Genomic DNA, 26,854 nt, shown 5'->3' with positions numbered 1-26,854 from the left:
TTCGAATTGGGGATCTAAGGCCAGAGGATGTTGTACAGTTTGTAGAGGCTTCTGAGGGAAATTTGTGATTTGTGATATCTGGCTATATAAATAAAAATTGACTTGAGACCACATTTCTCAAACCCACTTTTCTACTCTTTAATATTCTCATCATGCAACATATAATGACTGTTACAACTGAAGTAATAAACCATAAATACACATGCATAAAGGATTACACTCTCAAAACATCACCAAATCTTTTTAAAACCACAGACGAGGTTTAAATTCATAGATACCTTTGCTGATAAAATCGTATGTGATGACATCAGTGATGCATTGATACATACTGTACAGAGTGAGAAGGGACTGAAGGATGGAGGCATGGTTAACTAATCTGTGTGTATGTGTGTGTGTGTGTGTGTGTGTGTTTGTGTCTCAGCAGGCTGGTCACATCCTATTAGAGCAGTTAGTCGCACCCATCACTGTGTGTCCAGAGGTCAACCACCTCACCACGCAACAGGAAGTAGTAATTCACCATCAGCCAGCAGCAGCGTCACTCAACCTGTCCAGAGAGAGAAGTTGTACACCTGTCAAACTCCACCTTCGTCGTCACATCACTACGACTTACAGCAGCTGCCTCCATAACGGTCGAGCAAACTTGAAATTTTGTTTCGTAACTGTCGTAGTAGGAGGCTCTGATTGTGTCTCCTCCTGCTCTGTTAAGACAAAGAAAAATCTGTGAAGAGCATGCTGTCATAAGGTTAGTTTCCACTGACCTGTTTTTATCTGCATTTGCAATTTGTACATGAAAATAACGAGTAGATAATGAGTGGAAACACACAAAATTCTAAATAACTTGACTGAGGAGGAAAGGTTGGTACATCGACAAAAGCAAAACACAACAAAGTGAAACGGAAACAGATTTAGAGATTAAATCATGACGTAACATGTGACTCAAATTAACACATGACACAAAGAGAAACGTGATATTTCCATCATGTTTTCATTATTTTCCACTGTCTGAGTGTTTGACTGAAAGTTATCTCTTTGCACTTGTTTTTTTCTGAAATGGGTTCATGACCCCGACTGGAAAAATAGCTCCACTTATCTTGATGAATCAACTCCAGATATTCTCAAAACAACAGTGGATGGAAACATAGATTAATTAGAATTTTCTTCTCTTTTCTATTCTGGAAATTCTGTCAAAATTTGGGCTAAATTTGGATGGAAACTGGTATATTGACACATTTTCGATATAGTCTCTCTTCATAGGCTTTTCATGGTGTGGACTTGTGGTTGCACGCTTGAAATCTAACTGTAGAAGTGAAGAATGAAAAACAGAGTTTGAGAGAGACACTCACACTCATCCTAATGGCACACCTACACACCTATGGTAGCAAATCACTGTAAAATGGCCGTAACTGTCAAGTCGTCTGCCAGTTACAAGAAAAGCAGGAAGCTGCTCGCTATAGTTTCCGCCATATGAAGGAGATATAAGACGCTAGTGGTTATTTAATTTGAAGCAAACTGTGTGTGTTCAGTGATTTCTTACTGTTGTGTTTGATTGAAAATAACGGGAGAAGGAGTAAAACATCAAAAAGGGTGCTGAGAATCAAGAGGAGTGAAACACCTCGTAACCCAGACGATGGTCAGTTTGTTGTGACAGTTAACAGGAGTCGTAAAACTGAGGAGGGGGGTAACGGTGCTGTGTACGTGTGTGTGTGTATGTGTGTGTGTGTTGGAGTCGAGCTACGATCCATCTGGAATCCACATCCAGCAGGTCCGGCAGGATGTCACCCCGTCCTGTCCTGCGTGTCCCAACACGTCCGCTCACAGAAGATCAGATCAGATTGAGGTTTCATGGTTTCCTCGTTTGAGCTTTGATGATGATGTTGACGACAGGTGACGGGACGGAAGATTTACTGTTGTTTGTTTTCATTTGAAAGAAAAACTAGAGCAGCAATTGAAATAGATGGACCAACATTATTAGTTAATTATTGATTATGTTGATCAGTTTATAAAGTACAACTACCAAACATTTAAAGCTTCAAAAATGTACAGATTGGGTTTTTAAACATTATTATTGTTTTTTAGTTCTTTTATTTTTTGGCTAGTCCTCAAAAGGTCAGCATGGAAGTAGGTTTGCACATATAACGAGTTTGCCTTTGTGTTGTGGTGCGTAACAGTCAAAAAGTAGAAGGAAAGAGACAACTCAAGTACCTATACAAGGTAATAGAACAATACAACTACCACAAAAGACAGGTGTAAATATCTGAATGAAGGTTACAATTAATCTTAAGTTATCAGAGAAACAAGCTGAGCAAACGTTAGCAGCAGCTCAGCTAGCAGCCTCTACTGGACGTCCGTTGCCAGCTGAACAGCATCAGAGAAACACTGATGTTTTACGTGAAACAGCTTTATTCAGCGTTTCTGTCTGTTTTATTCACCGGGTCCGTTTGTTCTGGAGAGGAGGAGACCTCTGCGGATAATTCGGCTCCCAGTAAAAACATCCTGAACGATGAACGATGGAGTAATCCTAACCTGAAGAAGCTGGTTGTTTAAAAATGAAGACAACAACTCCCATGATCCCATGCTACTTCACCCCATCATCACACTCTGTCTATTGTTATTGTTTTGATTGAGAGACCACATTTGCAGGTCTATAGTTTTAATCTGTGGCTCAACTGGAATATTTTTGCATGATTTACATTTAAAGAAAAAACTCTTCCCACCACTCTCGAGGCCACGTCAACAAACCATGAAACAAACTATAGCAGTAGGATTTCACTTCTTTTTCTTTCGCTTTATTAGAAATGTCAGTTTCTTAATCCGATCTGAAATATAACAGTACACAACACAAGCAACACATGGAAAAACCTTAGCAACGACCTTAGAAACCAAGAAACAGATGTTTATGTGTATGCATGAGTAACCAACATCAACAATTATCAGCAAGATAGAAAAAAACATCACAAATGGACAGTTCAGAGCAGATTGAGAGCAGAAGCCCTGGGTTTTGACTTGCAGGCCACATTTCTACATATGTTCACCTCAACTTTTGGAACTTTGACCATGTTTAAGATAGATATCTGACATTATAACAGTATATAAATAACAGAATAACAGTTTTAAATAGAAAACATATTTTGGAGCATTCATTTGCCATTTTACAAACTGTGATAGAATAACCAATCGTGAAATATTTGTTAGTTAAATAGGAATTCTTCTGCTTTAGCAGAAATTTTGTTATAATTTCATTAATGTTCCTTCAATTGAATCCAGTTTTGTTCCATTTTTTTATTGTCTCATGATAAAACCTCATAACAAATCTCCACAATTTATGAAAAAGACACAGAATAAAAAATATATCAAATACAGCAACAACAGGAGATGCTAATCCAATGTCCCAGCACCAACAAGTGACACACATACCCACACACCTTCAGCATAATAAAAATATCCTCGCCTGGTACCAGACGCTATAAACTGATCTGGCATCAGTCCCTGGTGGGATATCAAGGGCCCATATGAAATGTGAGACGTTTGCTGTAACACTGAGCAGACGGAAATGGGATTAACAGCTTCAGCCAAACTCAAAAAGCAGAGAAAATCTGGATTAAAGAAGAATGGTACGATAATACTGCCAACTGGGAAATTACCTTGCTGGATCTCTCTGTTACTTTTTAGTCAAAAAACTCTGTTCTAAAATGGGATTTCCGTCATTTTTGCTATTGACATTAAAATGGAAATAGTATTTTTTTTAAATCAATGATTGATCTCCTTGGTTGTTCCCCCAACAGTTTCCTCACGGTCTAAAAACATGGTGACGGTGGCTCTTAATAACAAGTAGGTGTGAATGTGGTTGTCAATGTGTTAGCCCTTTGACAGAGTGGTGATCTATCCTCAATGTTCCCTTTCTCTCATCCAGTCCATGCTGAGAAAGACTGAACAGTCTTCAACAGAACAGAAAATGAAAGAATGGATGGGATCTATATTCAGGCCAACAGTTTCTATATTTAGCTGCTGATATGAGCCAGTAAACGAAACCCAAAGTCGAGTTTGAGTCACTTATGTGAGCTAAGGCACGTCTGATGACTTCCCCACCTCCCCTTCTCTGGTAGCTTACCATAGACTAATGTTACATTGCCTTTATGTCCTGTCCTGTTAATAGCTTACCTGTAGCGAATTCTATGTTAGCTTTGTGTCCTGTTTATTTATGTTGAATTTGCGGATGCATTCCACACATGCGCAGTAGATTGGCGTCTATGGGAAGATGTATGGATGGTATGTTGTGAAATTGGAGGTACATGGATGTCTGCACAAAGCCTACATGTACACCCTCTGATGATGAAATTTACGTCACGCAGACCCTAGTGGACCGTTGTATACTTGCGGACACAGAAAGTATAATTGCTGTTTGCGGGTGCAACATAAACTAGCAAGCCACACCTGAGCTTGTTGGTCTGGACACGTACCTGATGTACAATATTATATAAAACGTAATTGTTCTTGTACTGGTTCGGATTTGCTGCACGAGGTTTCACAATCAGAGTGGTCCCCCACAGCTCTACAAGGATCTCCATTTTTTAATACAGACAATAAACTAGTATCCTATTATGGCCATCATCATAATCTCACAGTTTGAGTTTAGATGTTCTTAACATTTGTATCTCCAGTGAAACTGTTTTCACGTCTTAAGATGACTGTGTTAACTTTGTTGACTCCAAGCTAACGAGCACATGCACAATGTGTAAACACTGAACTTCCAACATATCTAATGTTTAGATGTGTACACTATAGCTGATGCAACATGCTGATGGAAGGAGTGCAGAGGAGTATTGTTCTCACGCATCATACTCATACATGTATTTGTTTAGGATTTTAAAGAATCAGGGAGGAGCGGGCTGTCATTCAAAAGCAAGACTGAAAGTTGTCCTTCTCAGGAATCAGCAGAAAAACACTGACATACCAGCCGAGTATCACAAGATCAGCAGTGACTCACTGAGAGTTTCGGTCTGACAGTGTTACAACAGATTACAGTAATAAACACTTAATGGGTGAGGTTAAGAGAGATTTTTGCTATTTTTCCAGTATCTTGGTTTAAAACAGTCCCATATGAACACTGAAACAGCTTTTGCTTGCTGTAATCATTCTTCCTGTTCATGCAAACCATTTACAAGATTCCTCCTAACATGCTTTTAATGTAAATGATGGGAAATGAAATCCACAGTCCCCATTCTGTGCAAAAAATGTTCTAAAGTTTATCTGAAGTTTGGCGATTCTGAGTTATAAACCAAATGATTAACGTAACACAATATAGTTCAAAATTCTCTCCTCTTCATTATTATTCCTCATCCGCCACAGAAAAACTGTTCTTTTGGGCACCTGACTATTGTTTTAAAGGACCAGTGTGTAGGATTTAGTGGAATCTAGTGGTGAAGTTGCAGATTGCAACCAAACGAATACCCCTCCCCTTCCCAAGCATGTAAGAGAACCTACAGTGGTCACGAAACCCGTGAAATACGTGAAAGGTCCTCTCTAGAGCAAGTGTTTGGTTTGTCAGTTCTGGGCTACTGTAGAAACATGGCGGTGCAAAATGGCGGCCTCCGTGGAAGAGGACCCGCTCCCTATGTAGATACAAAGGGCTCATTCTAAGGTAACGAAAATACACCATTTCTTATTTTCATGGGATTATACACTAATTAAAACATACTTATGAATATTATATTCCATTTCTGCCAAGTCTGTTCTGCTATAGGTGCCACTAAACATGTGATCCTATCCTTTAAGTGTAGTTTTAAGGGAATTGTACCTGTTTTTTGGAGTATTTTATATTTTGTTACTAAATTTTTGAAGGAAAAATTGTACCTTTTTACTCCACCACATTCATTCAACAGCTATATTAAAGTTCACAATTTTACATTCAAAACATATGAATGTTTAAAATATAATCCGCTGTTGTAGATTTTTTAAAAAACTCAACAGCATAGTAGAGGTTAAAATTTGGCTCAGTCTAAGGTAACAAAAACACAACGATTCTTATTTCCATGGGATTATACATTAATTAAAACATACTTGTGAATATTATATTCCATTTCTGCTAAGTCTGTTCTGCTAGATGCCACAAACCTTTACATTGTTGTATTGCTGCTTTCACTTGAGTAAAGGATCTGAGTATTTCTTCCACCTCTGTGATCTCATTAGGCAATTATTGTTTTGTTTTGTTTTTTTTGCATGACACGCATTTTGTCCACTATAAATTTTGTATATTTTGTTGCAAAAAATGCACGTTGGATCATCTGAAACTGTCAGTCTCCATTCACATGACTGCATGTTGTGCAACATGTTGCAGAAAAAGATGAATTTGGAATAATTATGACGTAACATCATTTCACTACTTACACTATTAACAAATCGGACTTCATAGCACATTTTATGCCACAAAATATTTCTTTGAACTATTTATTTTGTTATTTATCATGTGAACATGCTCTTCTGTGAACTGTGTTATTTAACGGAGCTGGAAAAATTCTAAATTATGCCAAGAGTGATACCTTCATCGTAGCAGTTGATTCCTCTGCTCTCAGGTTTCTGTTCTTTTGGTTCATTTGAATGTGTCCCAGGAAAAAGAGGGAGCATGTGGGAGTTGGGGTTATTCCAAAATAATACCCGCTTCAGCTAGAAGGGCACTTGTCTTAGATTTCACAAGCTTCTAAATTTAACGCACTGCCTTCCCATTAAGCTGTGAGGAGTCTGAGATGTGAGCTGTTTGGTCTCTGAAGCTGTGAAGAATCTCACATTTACAAGACAAAAAACATAAAACAAGTTACATAAAAGGAAATCCGGTCAAAAAGAGCAGTTCAGTCTGAAATTAGTATGATACCTAAAAAAATCCCCTGACTTTTACTGTCCAACAAAAATACACAAAAAAACAAAAATTCTCAATATTGTATGACTTTAGATTTGCATCAAATAATGAAATTGCCATCACACATTTTCAGGTAAGTTTTTGCTCAGTTTTTGGCTTAAATTTAAAATAAAATTGATCATTTTTACAGTTATTTTAGTTATGGTTAGGTGAAGGGTTTGGTCAGAGTGTCATAACTAACATTAAAAAAAAAAAAAAATTCTGGTCGACACACCTTCCCCAATTTTTCATATCAGTGGTGATTTGTCTTAATACAAATTTCATAAGATCAGGCCCCATTAAAGAAACATATAATATTCTATCTATTTCCACTCTAACTCTTAAAATGCACAAAGACAAAATATATAAGAGAAGAAAAAAAAAAAAAAACAGACGACCACTTCAAACAAACCTTACAACAAAATCAGTCTGTCAGCGAGTTGAGATCATTTCATTTCACCTGTTCGCACAAATTGTCTTAAACTGTTGTCCAGTAATGACCCTCACACACACACACACACACACACACACACACACACACACTCTCCTCAGATCAGAGACCTGACGATCTCGTGACCTTCTGACCTCCTCAGCAGGACAGCAGACTGAAGCACTTAAGCAGCCACGTCTCTCTGTCACTGTCCAGTCTGATGTAACTGTGAACAAACACAAATATGGATTTTACATCTGATCGCCTAAAATACTGCAGTTATTTTCATGTAAAAAGTATAAATTAGTAAAAGTGAAAGTATAATTGTTGGAAATTGAACTTTCCATCTTGCTGTAAATCTAAAATGTATTATAAGTTCCCTTAAGTACAGTAAATACACCCTGTCTGAATAATTAACAGCATAGTTTAAAAATCTTTGATGTTTCTTTTTGTTGAACTTTTAATTACAGCACGATTAAAGACACTAAAAACAAGAGAAAATCAGTTTTCATCATTGTTTTGGTTTAAATTGTCAATGGCCAAGCAAATAATTTAAAAAGAAAAGAACATATGGCTATATTTTTGCTATTCCATCAGTGCGTTATCCAACATTTTTACTACTTACAGTAATAATGATAAAAACATTGCAGAAAACTACATTACAAACTGTAATGTTGCCACTTGAGCTGTCAGCTGTCAATATGATGCTTTTCATTCTCTACCAAGTTGTTTCAGGATGGATTTTTATTTAAAAATATAACCTTTCCTCACATACACCTTTGGGACATATTTTTGCACTTACAAGTACGGCAGCACAGAGCTGCCACTTTTTGTAAAAAAAAGTTTGTTTCAACAAAAAAACATTTTCACTTTCATAAGACAGGTTTTTGTTGTTTTAATGAGGAAATGTTTTTTTTTTTACAATAATAAGGTTTTCTCGTAAAAGTAATTTCTTTGACTATGACAAATACATTCCATTAAATTTCAGAAACCACCTAGTTCCCCACTGTGGTTTTTTTTCTAATGAGATGTGATTGGAAAATATGCATGCTGCTAACAACTCCTTCAAGACCCTAAGAGCAGAATTTCATTGTGTGTTTGCCCTAAAAGAAAGTAAGACTTGATCAATTCATTCAAACATTCACATGCCACCATTTCATTTATAACAAGAAAACTGTTATATTTTCTCGTTAATCGAGCAAATATATTTTTTGTCATGGTGACAGCAACACGTTAACTTACATAAGTGTTCCTTGAAAAAATAAAATGAAATTAGAAACTGTGACAGATTTAATGTGTAAGTAAAGTAGAGAAAATGTGACCAAAAATTAACAGGTGTCTTATAAACACCCTGTGTGAATTGAAATTTTAACATCTTTAGTAAAAATGTGAAAACTTTCTGAATTTCACATGAAACCTTTAGTTTGGATAATAAGCAAAATGTACTTAAACTGCAGTACGACATGTTCAAAAGTTGTTCCATGTATCAAAATTATCTCTCTAAACATTTGATTATCAGTATCCAGTTACTTACTGAAATTTTATTTTTACTTAATCAGAAATTTAAAAAAGTAATAGTGCCATAATGGAAACAGTTTGACTTTTTTTTTTTTTTTTTTTTTTTTTTTTTTACAGCAGATAAACTGATTTCCTAATATCTGCCTTGAAAAGAAACTTGCAAATTGAACCCACACAATCCAGAATTTTATTTCTTGATTTAAGGAAAAAAAAAACTTGGTGTTAAATCAGTCAGCAACATTTATTTATGTATAAACATCAAAACATCGGACTGAATGATTTGTTAGGATGGACTTGATTGCTTTTTTATTGCTTCCTTTTTGTTGCTGAGTTTCACTTCTGTGACCCTAACACACTCTACACACACACACACACACACACACACACACACACACACAATCACACACCACACCCCTCAGTCTATTGGTTACTCACATCACAGCCCCGCCTCCACAGTGGCTGACTCCTTTATAAACACCAAACACCGAGCCAGAGCAGCTGAAGTTACACAGACTGGCCCTTTAAAAACACTCCTCTACTCTCCTCTGCAGACCACTTCTACTTTTTCTACTTTTTCACGCAGGTCAGCTGACTTTGACAGGAGACTTTACAGAGAGACCTTTAATTTTTTTTGCCGTTTTCCTTTTTTTTAAATATCATTCTCTGTGTAGTTTAACAGACAGACGCTGTTGAGGAGACATTAACTGTTTCAGTCATCAGAGAGAGTCTCGTGTCACTCAGAGGGAATCTTCTGCAGAGTCCGATGGATCTGTCCGACCTTCCCTTCCCTCTCTCCTCTGCTGATGACCTCTACGATGACCCCTGCTTCAGCACCAGTGACATGAACTTTTTTGATGACCTGGACGCCCGGCTGATGCACGCCGGCCTGCTGAAGTCCGAGGACCATCACCATCATCATCACCACTACCATGTCCCCATCGCAGAGGAGGAGGACGAGCATGTGAGGGCCCCCGGGGGCCTCCACCAGGCGGGACACTGCCTGCTGTGGGCCTGCAAGGCCTGCAAGAGGAAGACAACACACGCAGACAGGAGGAAGGCAGCAACGATGCGAGAGAGGCGACGACTCAGTAAGGTCAACGACGCCTTTGAGACCCTGAAACGCTGCACGGCCTCCAACCCCAACCAGCGGCTGCCAAAGGTGGACATCCTGCGCAACGCAATCAGCTACATTGAGTCCCTGCAGGCGCTGCTGAGGGCCGGCCGAGACGACGGCTTCTACCCGCCGCTCAAACACTACAGCGGGGACTCGGACGCCTCTAGCCCCCGCTCCAACTGCTCTGATGGCATGGTGAGTCCAACAACAGCTGAGCAGTTCATGTGCTGCCTCATGAAATGTGAGGAATGTGTTTCAGATATTTATTTTTGGCCTCAGTGCTTAAATACAATTTCAACGAGTTGGGTCTTAAAAATGCACTTTAAAAGCACATTTTTGGATCCAATCCTTTTTTGACTGTGAAATGTTTTAAAGCTTGATATATGAACTTGTTCTTGTCAAAGTCAGTCAGCTTTAAATACTTACATTAATACTTAAAAATTGACTTGTTGTACATTTGTGACAGTTTTGAAAGACATTTGAAACCAAAATACAACATTTATTTTGTGAAGATTTGGAAAGATAAATGCATCATCTGATCTTCTAAATTTTGGAAAGCATTCATGTCAGATACACACCTGAAAATATATTTATCAGTTATTTTAATACAGAATATGTTTTGACCTGTGCCCTTGATTTGTTCATGTTTTGTTAGACAGGAAAGTTCTGATTTTGGTTTAAATATGAATTAGCAGCAAAGATGAGTATATAAACACTGAAAGTCAGTGTTGCTTTAAACATTTGACAGGTTCTTATCTGAAACATCTGCCTTTTTGATCTAAGATATGCTAATAACACGTTAAAATGTAAAATGAAGAGTTTCACTGACATGTGCACAGTGCAAGAAACTCTGCAGGACAAATATTTACTGTTAATTTAACATTTATAAAACCTAGATTAAGTAATTAAATGATGAAAAGTACATGTAAGTGTAATATGGCTAATCTTAAACATACTGTACATCAAGAAATTTGAGCAAAAAAATTGCATCACTTAAATTTCACAGCTCTGTGAGTCATTTTCATTCTGGGGAGTTCCTCTCTTCAAACACCGTCTGATCGATTACATGTTTGGCTTGTTGACTGATTGGTTGATCTTTTGTGTTCAGATGGATTTCATCTCTCCGTGTTCGACCAGAAGTGAAAACAGTGACGGTTCCTACTGCGGCCAGACACCAGACGGTCAGTTTTACACTGAGTTCCTACTTAAATATGACCTGTTTATACTCTGGTAGAATTGATCGTTCTCTACATATGACTAATTTCAATGTCTGCTGCAATATGACTCATTTCTGGTATGTTTCTCCTTAAATGTCTGCTTTCATTTTTAATGAACCTAGGTTCCTTCATAATTCAAAGATGATGATGATGATGATGATCATATGACTAATGTCTCTTAACTATGACCACACATGATCGGCTCCTCTTGTTAATATGACAAATTTCTCATTATCCATTATTTTTTCTTTTTCTTTTTTTTACAGACGCTAGTAGCAGCAAGCCGTCACTTATTTCCAGTTTGGACTGTTTGTCCAGCATTGTACAGCGGATCAGTACGGACCCGGTTGTGGCCCCACCAGGGGACTGCGTGGTCCCTCAGGGCCCCGGATCTCCTCAGAACAGCCCTGCAGTCTCCAGTCCTTCTGATGAACCCAACAGCATCTATGAGCCACTCTGAACCCGAAGGACCCGAGGACTCATATTCCACAAAAAGACAAACCTTTTTCCCTACATTTTAAGGGAGGAAAGTGCAAGTGTAATATTCCTGTCTTCTGCAGTGAGTCACAGAAATATGGGCTTACAACATATGGTAACATTGACATTGACATTTTTGTTTGGGTGAAGACTTTTCCACCAAAGTTTGAGTCACACTGGTGCTCCAGTTTTTAACCTCTTGGATGAACTGAAGGCTGCTGTGTGTTCCATTAATGTCAAAAGACAAAAATGATAAAAGGAGAAGAAATTTTCTTCGTTGGTTGGAGGACGGTGGACCATTTTGTACAACTGTAAATAAGAGCTGCTTGTTAATACTACACATACTGTATGAAGGGATTGTTGTGTCAAATGTTTCTATATATTATTTATGAGTGAATGACATTTTAATAAATAAATATTTATATTGTGACTTCCTCTTCTCAATATAATCCTTCAAAGGCTTTCATCTGCTCTGATATTTCATTAACACAGCCTGTGTTATAAGTCTCTATAAACTGAAATGTCTCCTGCAGACCTGCTAGCATTATGAGCTCTCTATTTGAGTCCTCTAAACCTTTTCCTCCTTCACTGACTCAACTTGTGACTTGAAAAACAATAACTCACTCTGTGTGTTTGTAACAGTAGAAAGGTATGGGATAACATAACACAGAGAAAATTGTGATAATAATAAATACTCTTATGTATGTTGGCCTCTGTATGAACACACGGTTATTTAGAGGGCTGGAAAAGTGCAGACCAGCAGACAATATTGGAAATGATTAACTCCACAAATCATCCCATAATCTATACACACAATGTCCTCAAATTTCAGAAAAAAAATCAAATCTTGCATAAAGCAATAACGTGATGTTTGATCGCAGGCAGAGCAGACGTCACACTGAGCCTGATTGCATCCTGCTACACAACACAAGGGCCACAGACTCAACAACAACCCACGTTAAAGTCTAACATTATTTAGCAGGCTAGATAGCTACTCAGCTGCAGCACATTAAACAGCAATATGCAATATTGTATATATTCTTTATTTAAGCTAAATTTCATCCAGAAAACTAGAGGGGTCTCTGACAGCTATAGATTTATTGTGATGTTTCGAAAGAAAATTTGTAAAAATGTGTTACTATTCTGATTAACATGTATGCTGAAATAACTTACAAGATGCTCTCAAAGTGCTTCTTCTCTTCCCCTAAGTAAAGATTTGAATGCAGGAATTTTACTTATTTGTGAGTGTGGTATATAGGATAGTTTTCAAGTACTTCTTCAGACTGAAAATAAGGCATGACAGAAGCCCCATGCCAGAGTTTGCCTGGGGTCCCAAAATCACAAAAGCCGCCTTGCACATGAAGCTAATTAATTATATTGATCAGATGTATAGATACATAGATAGATAGAGCATTCAAACTAGGGCATACATCTTGAAGGATGAATCTGTCTGAACCATCATATCATATTTACACAAACACATTGATGTAAAACTTTTTTATTTCTTTATTGGAGCTAAATTCATCCAGAAAACAATTTTACTCAATTAAGCAAACACAGGCGGTAAGACGTCCAGTTGTTGCCGTGGTACCGGAGCTGCAGGTGTCTCGGTGGTCTGGGCCACTGCCTTGGCCGAGGAAACGAGCCTCCTGTCCGGCCTGAACGGCACCGAGGAGCCGCTCACTTTCTGCGGCGTGAGGCGGCTCCCTTCTTGCTGCTGCAAGGCGCAAAAAGCGCAAAAACAGAGTCAGATCTGCAAATTGATCCTTTACAGAAAAATACCAGAATATCAACACATCAGGGGTTAAACTAGGCCGCTGTAGCAACACTGAAGGAATATTAGATTCCTTGAATATACTGATTTTCCTTTGGAGCTACAGCGGCCTCTAGTGTCCAATCACACTAATTAAAACTTTGAAAATACAGAAAATAATTGATAACACTCTAATAATAACCAGGTAAATCAAAGTCAGCTATAAACAGGATTACACCTGGTAACAAGGAGAAAAGTATAAACAAACTAGTAAATAAGACACAAATAAACATATAAAGAAAGTGATTTGTTTTCATTCAAACAAGTTTTTTTTTTAGCAGTTAGTGTTTTAGATATTAAATAGAGCTGGATGATGCTTTATTTTACATGTAATTTCTGGATAATTTTCTTGACATTTCCAAGGAATCTCCTGAAAAGAATTATGTAATGTTGCTACTTATATTGACAACAGGAATATCCTCTAAAGAAAAATTCAATTAAAGTACTTTTTAAAATTTATTATTGGAGACATATTTTTTACTGTAAGCCTTCTTGGGGACTAATTTCACATTTTTGCTTGTTAGGCTGAGCTGCTCACTGACTAAAATACTCTCTAGATTATGCAAACAAGTATTTGGACACTGTCTCTATTTTCCCAGTAATTAATATCAAATGTTCTTTCAAGAGTTCTTTCCAGGACATGTCTCGGAAATTATTGTGAAATTATTTTGAAATATTAGAAACCTGTAAAAACAGAGTTATCCGAAGCTGTTTTTTGGGGGGATTTCACATAAACTGTGAATTTTGTATGTACGTTGTGATTTTTTAAGTTTTATTCGATGGTGAAACTAGTTTTCTCTGATGTTGTCTGCAAATGTCGTGGTGTCAATACTCACTGTTTATCTTTATTTTCATATTTATGAGAGCGGGTACTTACTGTTTCTGCAGCTCATCGATGCGGTTTCTGAGAGAGATCACCTGAAAGACAGACAGGTGTGATTGAAACTGACAGATACTTCTCACCTGAGTAGCACTTCCAACACAATTCTAAACAAATTTACCCATTTATTTACTTTTTTCCTTATAGTTTGACTTTTAATGTCAAGGTTAATATTATATTGTATTAATATATATTCTTGTGTTTCACTTTTTTTGTATTTTCATCCATTTTTCTCTCGATGCATTTGTTTGTTTTCTTGTTGTTGTTGTACACTGGCAAATGCTTGTGATACAAACTTTGACACAGATATAAATGTTACCATACACACCAGATAGTCTCCCAGATAGAGTGTAAACCAGGGTGGTTTAGGTGATTCACATCGTCATAATTGGATTAGCCCTTTATGTAAAGTTTTAACCACCTACTGTATGTTTAAGTTGTGCCACCTCACAAAATGTAATCATTAATTAACCTCTTAAAGGGGATATATAATGCTTGTGATTATCAGTTATTTTTATACTGTTAAGATGTCAGATGTCTATGTAGTACATAGTAGATATATCATAGTTCATAGTAGAGTTCCAAAACTTGAGGTGAATGTAAAAATCCTTCCTAAAAGTCTTCAGCCTGCTCTGATACACCTGCATATTTTGGATCAGATTCGGGCTCAAACATGTACAGATGTATTTGAGAAGTTTCTGTTTTGAGTAGGGAACGAGAAAAATACATAAAATCCTGCCACTACTGTGTGTTTATGTGGCCTCCAGAGCTGGAGGAACCAATCAGAACAGAGTGGGCTCATCGGGAGGGGACGGGAGCTAAAACGGCCTGTTTCAGACAGAGGCTGAACTAAGGGGCTGCATAAAAGGCCAGTATGAAATGAATAAGGAGTTTTTTGAACTGTAAATCATACAAAGATATTCCAGTAGAGCCCCAGAATATAAATATAGAGCTGGAAATGGGCAAAATATGTCCTCTTTAATTTAAAAAGTCTATAGTTATTTAATTTTTTTTTAGATATGATTGGTAGTGAGAGGGAATATCATGTTGTATGTCACATGACTGTCCATCCTGGATGATTTAACCAGAGAAGAATGTGAATGTACAACATCAAACAGAAACTGACGCAGGCAGATGTGTCACTGCCGATAAATCAAGCAGGAAATGCTCCGACTGTTTTCTGCAAACCACACCAAACTATCTGTGTTACCAGGGGAGAAACAGCCACATGCAGGAAAAGTCATTACGAGATAAATACATTTCACACTAAAGTAATCACACATTCATCACTTCCTTTGTAATTTTGAGCATAGTGTGGTAGTAAATCATGAGAAATGTTCTTATCAAGGAAAATGTGGTAACTTTAATATCTAGATATACTTGTTCCTAAGTTTCAAATGAAATGGGCAGACCAAGAAATGTGGAGAATGTGAGTTTGTTGCAGCACAAAATATACAAAATATCCTCATATCTCTTTCTCACTGACCTCATATCTCTGTCTCTTGAGCCTCTCGCAGTAATCGTACTTAATTGCCTCCAGGTTGTGCAGCCATGACCACAGCTCCTTCGCCTTTTCCCTGACAAACAACACAAACCACAAGCATTCAATAGGCAATCTCTGAATGCAGCTAGGAATAAAATGTTTTACCTTATGATTGAGTCTTCATCTGAACCCAATCATTTTCCTCATATTATATCAAAATTAGATTAGTGGAGCAGGTAGCTTTAAACATAACACATGGATGAGAAACCAAATGATTACATTTGGCTTTAATTTGGTTGAAAGGCCAGCACTTTAACACCTGAACATGCTGAACAATACCTCAAACATATCATAATGAAAGGGTATAAATATAAAGGGGGGGATGTGTCTACTGTTGTTATTTTTAGCCATGCTAGCAGCATGACTGTAGGAATGTCATTCTGTTGGTCAGTCCATCACTTTGGTCCAGACTGAAAGATCTCTACAGCTGCTGGATCGATTGCCATGAAATTTTGAAGACGTTCATGGTTCCCAGAGGATGAATCCTAAGCACTTGGTGACTTTTCTGTCAGCACCACCAGCTGGTCAAAGTTTTCACTCTTTCAATGAAATATCTCAGTATCTACTTGATGGATTGGAACCAAATTTCAGACATTCATCGCTCACTGACATTATACTGTAAATGACTTCTGTGACCCTCTAGTGCCACCATATGGTTTTGTAGTGTAATATCTCAACAACAGACATTTCATGACCTTATCATGACATTCATGGTATTATCATTGTGAGCATGTTGACGATAGCGTTCAACTCAAAGCACCACAATGCTCAAGTACAGCCGCTAGCATGAGAGTAGACTCTTGTTAATTTATCTTTTTTTGAAAAAGTTGCAGGAATAATTTAATGAAACATTCCTGTAATTGTCCTAAAATTGCCAATCAGTAAAATCTTATCAACAGAAAAAGATGGATTATTGGGGCAGAGCCATCTTCCTTCCTCCGACTTCATTGTGGAGAAGATTTTAAATAATTCAATATTTCCTGTACTGACAGCTGAGAGATGGCAGATTTCCCCCCCCTTTTTTATTCTCATATGTAAACTTAATAATGCATGTCCTGTGTGGTGTCACTGCTTTATTATCTAGACTGTGACTTGTCTTTTCGTTCCCTGCCGTGTGTTACTTCAGATTGTCCTCGCTGAGATTGTCGATAGTCAGGGGTTTGAGTCTCTCTGCCAGAATCTTCTTCTTCTTTTCTCTTTCAGTCTGCTTCTTGCCTCTCCTCTGTTCAGCCTACAAAATTCCAACCAGAAAATCAAAACAGGTTAAAAACCTCCATATTTATATATTTTTTTCACTTTGATACCTGTTTTGTATGAAGTTGAAGCAGACATCTGAGAAACACATTTAAAATCCCAACAATAAAAAAAAATAAATGATGAAAAGTTACCCTCTGCAGAAGGCCGCTGTAGCCGGACCCCATATTTGTCAGAGCTATCTTCTTCTTGGCTTCATCCTCAGCCTTCCTGTGGGCTTCGGCATCCTCCTTTCTCATCCGTTCAGCCTGCCAAACGAATTTCAAGGATTATCGTGATTCGACACCATGACAAGTAGAAGGACAGCATGAGTGTGGTTTTATTTTTTCCTCTTGCTAGTAATGTCCACAAACAGTTTTAGGAGTAACTTAACAGCAGCTAAAAATCTTGTTAGTGCTACCCTCCAGTGGTTGAAGTTCTCAACTTCCTGCAGCGATGCAGAAATGCACTCTGTGGTCAGTACACTGTGACATCACTACCAGGTTTGGTGAGATGTGCAACATGCTTGAAACTGTGACCCAGATGTTAGTGAAACACTGCTTTTCAGCTTGATGTTAAATTACTCTTCAAATCCACCGTCTTTACTGAAAATGACAACTACAGATGGGTGTTTATAAATGTGGATCAAATGAATCAAATCAATTCATCTCTTTGAAATGCTTCACCAAATGTTGAAAGAACAGAAAGAATAAAGTCACAGATTGAAGCTGCCACGATATAAGAAGCAGGAGCTGCGTACCTCCCGCCTGGCCTGCCGCTCTTTATCCTTCTCAGCACGAATCCTCTGCTGCTCAGCTCGCTCAGCGCGGCGCTTCTCCTGAACACGCAAACCAAAAGACAACATCGCAATTAAATAGAAATTAAGATAATGCTGTAGTTGTCTTGTTTATTTTCATACATCTGGCTTTAATTGATTGGTGATCTTCAAAAAGTTATCATTTTGCATATGTAATCAATGTGTTTTGAGCAAAATCTCACAATTCTTTCTTTGAGAGCAATGAGCTCCTCTTCTTCCTTCTTTCTGCACTCAAAGTGAGCATCGATCAGCGACTGCAGCTCGACCAGGTCTTTGTTTTGACGTTTCTTCTGGATGTCCTGCAAGAAACAAACAGAAGACAGCAGTTACCAAAAGATAGTTGCTGTAAACACTGTGTAAACACTTTCATTTAAACCTAGCCAAAGTGCAGATGAAGAGATCACAAATCTTTCATCAAGGATTGTAACCTGTCTTGACTGAAATGTATTCTGTCTCATACATCAGTGATGAATATTATTTTGTAAGTTTTCTTGCAAACAGAGTAAGAATGTCATATCCTAATGAAGATCCTTTGTGTGACCATTGTGGGGTATTTCCTGCCTCGTTGGGGCACATGTTCTCGCAATGCCCAAAATTGTCCAATTTTTGGAACTCCATATTTAAAACTTTGTCTGATATCCTGGGACACATGGTAGAACCGGAGCCAGTGTTGGTTGTATTTGGGGTACCAGGAAAGGAGTGTTCCCTTAGAGGACTCACTTCTTCTGTGGAAAGTTTCATAACCCTTATAGCACACAGATGAATTCTACTGAACTGGAAACAGTTGATCGAAGATGTTACGCAACATCTTAAACTGGAAAAACTCAGAGTCACTTAACAAGTTTCCGCTAAGAAATCCCATGAGACTTGGCAACCCTTCATTGATTATGTAGAGGCTACGCAATAAATATCCTATTAACTCTTTGCTACAATAACAAGGCTAATGTAAGATGTCAATAATCACCATGTAAAGCAGCTTTGTACCTTGGTTAATATTTATACTGTGTATGCACTGTCTTATTGTTTTTACGTGTCTGTGTATGTAAATTCTGCACTGTTTTTGTATTTCCTATAATTTGTATACAATGTGTACTGCTTGTTTAACTAAAATACCAATAAACAGATGTAAAAACTGTTGTATGTCATGACATATTTATACTGTATGTGCACTGTCCTATTATTTTTATCTGTTTGTGTATTTAATGTATTTTATGTAATTTGTATACAATGTGTACTGCTGGTTTGTTAACTAAAATACCAATAAACAGATGAAAAAGAATGTTACTGATGTATGTCATGACATGCATATTATTATAGTACAGAAAGTGTTCTGACTGGACATCGGTTGCTGCCACATTTTGACTGGAACTAATCTCAAACCACCTTGTTGTGGTAGAGGATTTGGTTTCTTGGTTCGCATCCAAAGTATGACAGAGGGCTGTGTCTGAAATTCCTCTCCATATACTAAACAATACACTATATTTAGCCTCTGCCATCTGGTGTGTAATTTTATCCACCTGTGTATATAGTGCACTCAAAAATGTAGTATGGCATGTGCACTGCTTTTAGATAACAATCCCACAGTGCAATGCGTTGCATTTTACAGATGCAGTTATCGCTGTATGACTTTATTGCTGTGATGACGCAAAATGATCATCAGTGAGTAAATGTCTGAAATCTCTATTTACCGCTCACTATTGAGTAAACTACTGAGTGTCTATTAGTCTTAGTCACACTAAGGAATGTGTCACCCAGTGCGGTGGTCTGGCTCATTGACATGTTTTTAACAGTTTTTGGACAAAAATGGAGGTCTATGGCACATTGGAAACGTTATATCAGAATTTAGATACACATAATACTTGTTAGTAGGATTAGTTCATTGTTCAAAGGCTACACATTCAGTTATTTTTTCTTGGATGAGTATCAGTTGACAACTTACATCAAAGTCTACTTTCTCGCCATCAGGGATCTTCGGAGCAGAGGGTCTATTGAAGGAAATAACATTCATATTATAACTTACACATGTCACCGGTGTGAAAACATGATGTTTCAGTCAGAGAATTTAGAGAATTTACTCACTTGAACTTTGGCTTTTCCTCTGGTAATTCAGCATCAGCATCAAAACAGCAACAGGGAGAGAAGAGAGAGATCAAACTGTTAGAGACACGAACGTGGAGAGAGACGCAGTCTAAAGAGCTGCTGGTTAATTAGGGGGGATGTTCCATGTAGACAAGCTGAGTTACATCTGAGGGCTGCAAGTTGTTTCACACTTCCAGTAGATCATTGTCGTGTGAGTGTGAGTCTTTCTAACATCAGGGGCCTGACTCCTGTATGTTAGCCTCTCCTTTAAGTACTGTAAGTACACAGTGTTACCTGATTTTTCTTTTTCACGGTGTTAATTTGTTGTGCATTAGTGTGTAAATCAAACCAATATCATCTGAGTCGTTTCAAGTGCTAATCAGGATCAGTAAACTGTGCCATAAATCACTACAGAAACTATTTAATAGTTTAATTTTCCGAGCATACTTACACACACACTTTTGACACTAAGTTTGACTGTGTAATTACTGTTAATTGATGTGCAAGGTAAAAAAAACAACAACAACAAAAAAAAAAACAACTAGGATTCTAACAGGAACAAATAACAAAGTTTGTGACCCTCACACTAAAACAATCAACACGGGAAGAAAATGCAGGCAAAGAAACAGCGACTCAGCAGGAAATACAAACTACCATCTTGATCTTCGTCCTCCACTGGCAGGACACAATTATGCAAAAAAGAAAAGAAGCAGAGATGAGCAGTGAGGCCCGTAACCATGACCTCAACCTTTTCCTCCACGTCACCTCCGTTGGCTAACTACATCAACTACATCAATAACAGGTTTAAAGGGGACACAGGAAGTGTGAAACAAACGAATTGTTTGAATTGTTCATGTGTGAAAGACTCACTGGCCAACAGAGAAACAGATAAAAGGTCCAAACAGAAGAACACATAAGAATCCGGATCAACATACCTTCTTCTTCATAGGCCTCTGCGTGCAGCAAGCATCCAAAGCGAGGGCAGAACAGAAATCATTAGTGATTGAACTCGGCGCTGGCAGCCTGTTCCTGTCCTCTTTATGATGCACAGCTTACGAAGTACATTTACTAAACTGGGGTGTTTATATCCTTACTGTGTAGTGTAGTGGCAGCCACTGCACAAGTCCCATGTCATGCATTAATACTGCATTAATACTGCAGACTGCTCTTTCTTTCCTAATGTTCCTTTTCTTTGGCGAGAACATTGCATGTTCCTCCTGACTGCATATTAATAAGGACGTTCTGGTGAACTTCTTTCAAAATCTAATAGCCTTTCAGATCATCTTTATTGGCTTTATTCCTTAGTTATTTTCTATACTATAAGGACTGATTGGGAGAGAATGAAACTGATGAACGTGGCACTGTGCAGAAAGAGTGGTTTTACTTGTGTAGCTGTTCTTCTCCCATACAGAACACCACTCTCATGCTGTAATCAATCAACATCAATGGTTGACCAACCCAAGAATAAACTGACACTGTTAGATAACCAATGGTAGTATTTGTTATTTGTTTAAACCATGGTTAAAAACCTTAAAATGACCTGTGTTTTTCTGCCAAGTGCCCTTTTGTGGTTATGACTGCTGAGAGTAATTACTCTCCAGTCAAAATAGCAAAGATGGAAGTAGCGTATCCTTGTTAAACCTTCGTAAAACCTCCAGTCGGTAGGTCAGGTTGGATGATTCTGCCAACAAACTGAATGACTTTGACACCGGAGATGTTGGTTTACATTCTGCCTCCTACAACAGTAAATGCTGATTTCTTTTAAAAATGAAGGCAAACGATCCCTAACCTTAATATAGCTCATAAGTGTAAACAGGCACTGCAATTCAGATGGGTGCTCTGCCTAAAAAAAGTGGCGTCTATATTGTAAGTCAGGAAAAAAGAAACACTCCATAGTTTAAAAAAAAACAGCACAAAGAATCATCTCATGTATCGGTCTATGAATTTATTCACAATCAATAGGCTGACACATTGAGAATAAATTCATCTAAAAGACCAATACATCATTCTTTTTGCTGTTTTTTTTCCTTCCAACTATAGAATATGCCTTTTTCCTGACTTTGCTCTGGAGAATATAGACGCTCTGTAACCTTAACTTGGTAGTTGTAGTTGCGTCAACCTAACTAGACCTTAACCATAGACGCAGCAGATCAGAAAACACTCGATGCAGGCACAGCACCAGTAAACTACCTATTCTGATCTCTTAACTTATGTGAACTTATTGACTAAACCTAGTGAACACTTGTCTTACATTCAACATGTGGTGAGAAAGTAAATTCCAATGGCTGTTTTCGTCTTGGTTCTGCTCAATGTTAACTAACTAGACAAGTTTTTGCTAACATAGTACTAACTAAATTAGCAAGTATTTCTGCCATCTAGTGGTCAGCAATTGTTAAACGCTGATTTATCAACTGTGTACCAGACTTGAAATGTATCAAAACTTGATGACTTCCAATCTGACACTGCTGAGGCAGCGACATTAAAAGATTAGTTCAGTAAGCATACATTAAAAGCCTGGGACTTCTGCAGTGACTCCACTCTGTGTGAAACAGTTTGCACAGATAATAAAAGCATTTGAACAAAATAAACATTTCCTCTTTATACTTGAATAGTCAGGATGATTACTTTGCATCACAACACCCCACTGTAAATGCTTTAGAGCAGTTTGCCAGTGTCACTCTTCATCTACACACAGAGAGAAAGATGCTAAACATGGTGTGAAGGGAGGTGAAGAAATTGCTTTTACATGACTGGGAATTACCCATCATCCATTCTGTTACAGCCTTAAAGATTGGTTCATGAGCATGCCAAAAGGCAGTCATTAACAACAAGATGAGACATAGGAAGGAATGATTCAAGGCCTTGGATGAGACAGTGTTGTAGATTCATGTAAAGGCAGCTGTTTTTCTTCTCCCTTTCAACATTTATATGCACATCTCATATTCAAAACACACATGTGGCATTGTGCAATAATGCTGGAAACAGGACAAAATGTTTTATTGTGATCATGTGTAAGCTAAAACTGATGCTGATATGATGTAAAAACTGTGGACATTGTATAAAGCAAAGCTCAAATGTTCAAAGAAACTAAAAGGCACTTTAGGGTTCTTCACCAGAACCACTAATACTAAAGTGCAACGCACACTGGCCTTGACGTGCCCAACAGATCCGGGAAGCGAATATGAATAAATAAACCAATGCTCTCCGGGAAAGTCTATGTGCGTAGATGCTGGACAGAAGGGCGGTGATGTATCCAGAAAATGACGCAGATGTTATTTGTGCTAACACAGAAAACAATGAGCCCATGTGTTTTGAAGCATTATATACCTTTCGGACTGACACAGTGACCTGAGGTCTGAGGTTGGTCTAAATGGATTAAAATGTGTTTTCTGGCCTGACTTTTAAGATGACTGTTCAAGTCTGACTTAAAACAACAGTCAGGAGCCCAAATGAACAGTGAAACATGTTTTTCTTGCTGTAATCATTCCTCCTGTTCATACTGACCATTAGAAGATCCCTTCATAATGCACTTACAATGTAAATGATGGGGGACAAAATCCACAGTCCTCCTTCTGTGCAAAAACGTATTTAACAGTTTATCTGAAGCTAATATGAAGCTTCAGGCATTTTTGTTACTATACTTCCAGGGAAACACTGTCCAAGGAAACACAAAGAGGGAATTTGATGCTAAAAAGATTGTAAATATGAGGAAAACCTCTTTCAGTGTTCATATGGACACCTGATGTTTTAAGACAGACTTGAAAAATTATGAACCCGTCCTTTAATGTGACTTATAGTAGATACTGGCAGTGAATTAAAGCATTTGAACTACTAAGTTCCACTCCAAATTTTGGAGACATGTGGATTTTGTGTTCTTGTTCTAGTTTATCTAAAAATCTAAAACTAAAAAAAGAATCTGTTCCTGCTGGGAGTGCATCCTGAAAGTTCACAAATTCTGCAGATTTACAACTTTTGTAATACTGGGCAGTTATGAAGAGGAGGTAACTAAAGGGCTGAAGGGTAACTAGAGAATTAGTGAACTGCAAATATATCAAACTTCACAAGACAAAGATTTTCAAAACTATTTTAGGATGATTCGAGTTTCTGCTCGTTTCCTCCATTCCCTCACAGTTATAAATCACTTTGAAACCAACATATCTCAGAGTTATGACAAAATGTCTAAATATTAGCAGTTCCTCCCAAAAAAGAAGCAATATATGTTTATGTACTTTGGTAATATACAAAATGGCAGATGGTCGAGAGATTCCAGACCTCATTTATAGGAAAAAAAACAACACATTGGTTCCAATAATGTTACTAGTTAAATTCTAGTAACACCAAATGCAGTCTGACATAAAACATAGAGCTAAATATTGTAATTTCAGCAGCTTTTCCTCAACACTGACTGTCAAAAGTTAAACTATAATGTAAAATTTCAGTAGATTTTCAACAGTTGCGTAATAGAAGATATGTTTGATTGTCCAGGAGTCCAAGACCAGCTGCAGTTTGATAACAACATGCAGCAAAGACAGGAATCAAACTTTTCAAAAGCTGGCAGTTACATTAACAACATCACTCTTTCTGCGCAAGTTACTGCCATAAAGTTAGAAATTTGGGGATTTTGGTGTGTCAAACAGACCCAAATTTTCAGTAAATATTGTGCCACAAAGTGATGACATGGCAGGAGTTTAAAATCTATTCAAACTATGTGAGAAAATCTTTCTTCATGTCTTTCCTCAGACTGTGGGTGGACTCCTTCTTTGGTTATTCTGAGGTGGAGCTTAATAAAAAATGCATTTCCTAAAACACATTGAAAAAGAAATTTAGGAAATCAGAAGTGCAACATTGCTCTCAAGTGCAAGACTGTCCAATATCTCTTGGACCAAGTGCAATAATAGACCATCCTACTGAACTGAACTCCATATTTCTGGGACTAAGTGCAATACATTGACTATTTTTTATCAATTAACTTTTAAAAAAACTTGTTTTATACTTATTTATGTGTGTAGTCTAAAATATGAAGTGCATATGTTGCAGATTCTGCTGCTTGTGTTTTGTTTTTATATATATTGTATGCACCAGTCAGGGGAGGCACTAAATTTCGTTGTACAGCTGTGCAATGACAATAAAGGCATCCTATTCTATCCTATCCTATTCTATTCTATTCTATTCTATTCTATTCTATTCAAAATATAATTGTGTGCTCCTCATTCCTTTACTGACTGAATGGAAAGACTCCAGTTATTATTTCTTTTATATTTAGTATTGAAATAGAACAAATTGACTTGTGATATAGAAATTAGATTTTTTTTAGGAAATGTACTGGAGGAATGTAAAATTGAAAGGACGAGCAAAACCTCAAATCATGCTGAATTATCCTTTTAGACTCGTTACTTTGACTTGTCAAGCAGGATATGTTTTGCAGCGTGTTGATGGCGACAGACCTGACTATCCTATAGAGTGCTGAATGTCCTGCAGGAGAAGGGTGAACAGACTGCCCATGCCACGTACCTTCCTCCTCAGGTTCTGGTTCTGGTTCTGGTTCTGGCTCTGCTTCTGGTTCAGGCTCTACTTCTGGTTCTGCTTCTACCTGGGCCTCCGCCTCAGGGGCTACTTCTACTTCTACTACCTCCTCCTGGGCTACGGGCACGCAGCATGCACCAAAGGGTGTCGGAGAAGGCCGTTAATGAAGACCACAGACATGACAGAGCCATTAGAAACCATAAGTGAGAGATTACTTTAGTTACAGAGATGATGGATGGGTGAGCGACGGACAGCACTGCTGGAGAACAGAGAGAGAGAAACAGGTGATGATGAGACAGAGTCATGTGACCTTATTCACACAGCAGCGGAGGTGGAGCTACCTGAAGCCAGTTATGTGCTGATGTTACGTACAAAGATCATATGAACATTTCACCAATTCTGTTTGGAAACCTGTTTAAATGAATGGTCCTGATGGATCCAGAGTATGGAAACCTAGAGCGGCCATAAATTGAGATAGGTAAACTTTGTTAAGTAAACGTTATTTCAATCATTTTGTCAACTATTATTGACAAAACTTTACATTGTGAACAAAAAAGATCATAAATATTTAGCATTTGTATATTCAGCAGAAATGTGACATGAGACTGCAACAATGGAAACTAACAAGCAGAGGAGCATTTACAGAAATTGAATGGCCTCTGCTACAAAAAAGTCAGTCTGAAGAAAACTTGATATATGACTTTTTATATGATAATAAAATCTTAATAAATATTAGCAAAGTATTTTTGCTCCGTGCACAGAGTATTAAAAAAGTGCCCTCGGGTGCTAACGACAACAGGACTCATGTACATACTGTATGGGGAATATTGAAACACATCTCTCAGCGTGTATTCTTTGACACTATTCATTCAAAATTACATTGAAATTTGTAACTAATACTCAGTAGTATTTTTGTATCTTTGCAGCTAAAACGTTAGAAAGGTGATGTTAGAAGACAGCGTTGGTGGATATCATAGATATGGGAGAAATCAACAGTTATAATGATGTAGGCACAACACACTGCAGTGCTGGAAAAAAATGAGCCATGTACATTTTTTTGAATACTTAAAAATTAACTTTTTAACTTTGTTAAAAGCATAAAAGGTTCAAATTCTAATTGCAAATAGATGCTAATTTTAGCCTTTTATTAATGTTAGCTCAATGTTGTTTCCAAATTGTTTTATTTGTGTATTTCATTGTTTTTATCTTTATTGTATTAAGTTATTTTATTACTTTTTTTGTTATTATCTGCCAGCTTTTATTTAATTGAGGCACTGATTTGTTTTAATTTTTTTTTCTTTGTAAAGCACTTGGTAGGCTA

General features: G+C 37.5%; 2 protein-coding genes and 1 long non-coding RNA gene across 3 annotated transcripts; 1 reads left to right on the top strand and 2 right to left on the bottom strand.

The window, feature by feature from the left end:
* Positions 1 to 2,076: 2,076 nt before the first annotated feature.
* Positions 2,077 to 9,364, bottom strand: LOC137199389 (uncharacterized). Its single transcript, XR_010931780.1, has 2 exons — positions 9,273 to 9,364; positions 2,077 to 7,545 (listed from the first exon to the last, which is right to left on the bottom strand). It is a non-coding gene; the product is annotated as an uncharacterized lncRNA (long non-coding RNA).
* On the top strand, positions 9,347 to 12,075 carry LOC137199204 (myoblast determination protein 1 homolog 1-like). Its single transcript, XM_067613368.1, has 4 exons — positions 9,347 to 9,420; positions 9,509 to 10,146; positions 11,060 to 11,132; positions 11,435 to 12,075. Exons 2-4 carry the CDS (start codon positions 9,601 to 9,603, stop codon positions 11,626 to 11,628), a joined length of 813 nt encoding a protein of 270 aa, XP_067469469.1. The 5' UTR covers positions 9,347 to 9,420; positions 9,509 to 9,600; the 3' UTR covers positions 11,629 to 12,075.
* A 1,058-nt stretch (positions 12,076 to 13,133) lies between these two features.
* LOC137199275 (troponin T, fast skeletal muscle isoforms-like) lies at positions 13,134 to 25,687 on the bottom strand (the record flags this gene model as incomplete). The annotated part of the gene is made up of 12 exons (XM_067613496.1): positions 13,134 to 13,362; positions 14,336 to 14,376; positions 15,825 to 15,915; positions 17,003 to 17,112; positions 17,270 to 17,383; positions 17,875 to 17,952; positions 18,114 to 18,230; positions 19,871 to 19,916; positions 20,011 to 20,029; positions 20,665 to 20,685; positions 20,946 to 20,963; positions 25,522 to 25,687. Coding segments are annotated over 12 exons (858 nt in total), but the record flags the coding sequence as incomplete, so codon positions are not given.
* Positions 25,688 to 26,854: the final 1,167 nt, after the last annotated feature.

Source organism: Thunnus thynnus, chromosome 1, assembly GCF_963924715.1.
Source record: "Thunnus thynnus chromosome 1, fThuThy2.1, whole genome shotgun sequence".
Lineage (NCBI taxonomy): Eukaryota > Metazoa > Chordata > Actinopteri > Scombriformes > Scombridae > Thunnus > Thunnus thynnus.
Note: the sequence above shows the minus strand (reverse complement) of the source record. Positions and strands in the feature narration are given on the sequence as shown.

Excerpts from the sequence above, each read along its gene's own strand:
- LOC137199204 (XM_067613368.1), top strand. The coding sequence starts at position 9,601 with ATGGATCTGTCCGACCTTCCCTTCCCTCTCTCCTCTGCTGATGACCTC. Across the intron at positions 10,147-11,059 it reads CCAACTGCTCTGATGGCATG|ATGGATTTCATCTCTCCGTG; the intron begins GTGAGTCCAACA and ends TTTTGTGTTCAG. Across the intron at positions 11,133-11,434 it reads CTGCGGCCAGACACCAGACG|ACGCTAGTAGCAGCAAGCCG; the intron begins GTCAGTTTTACA and ends TTTTTTTTACAG.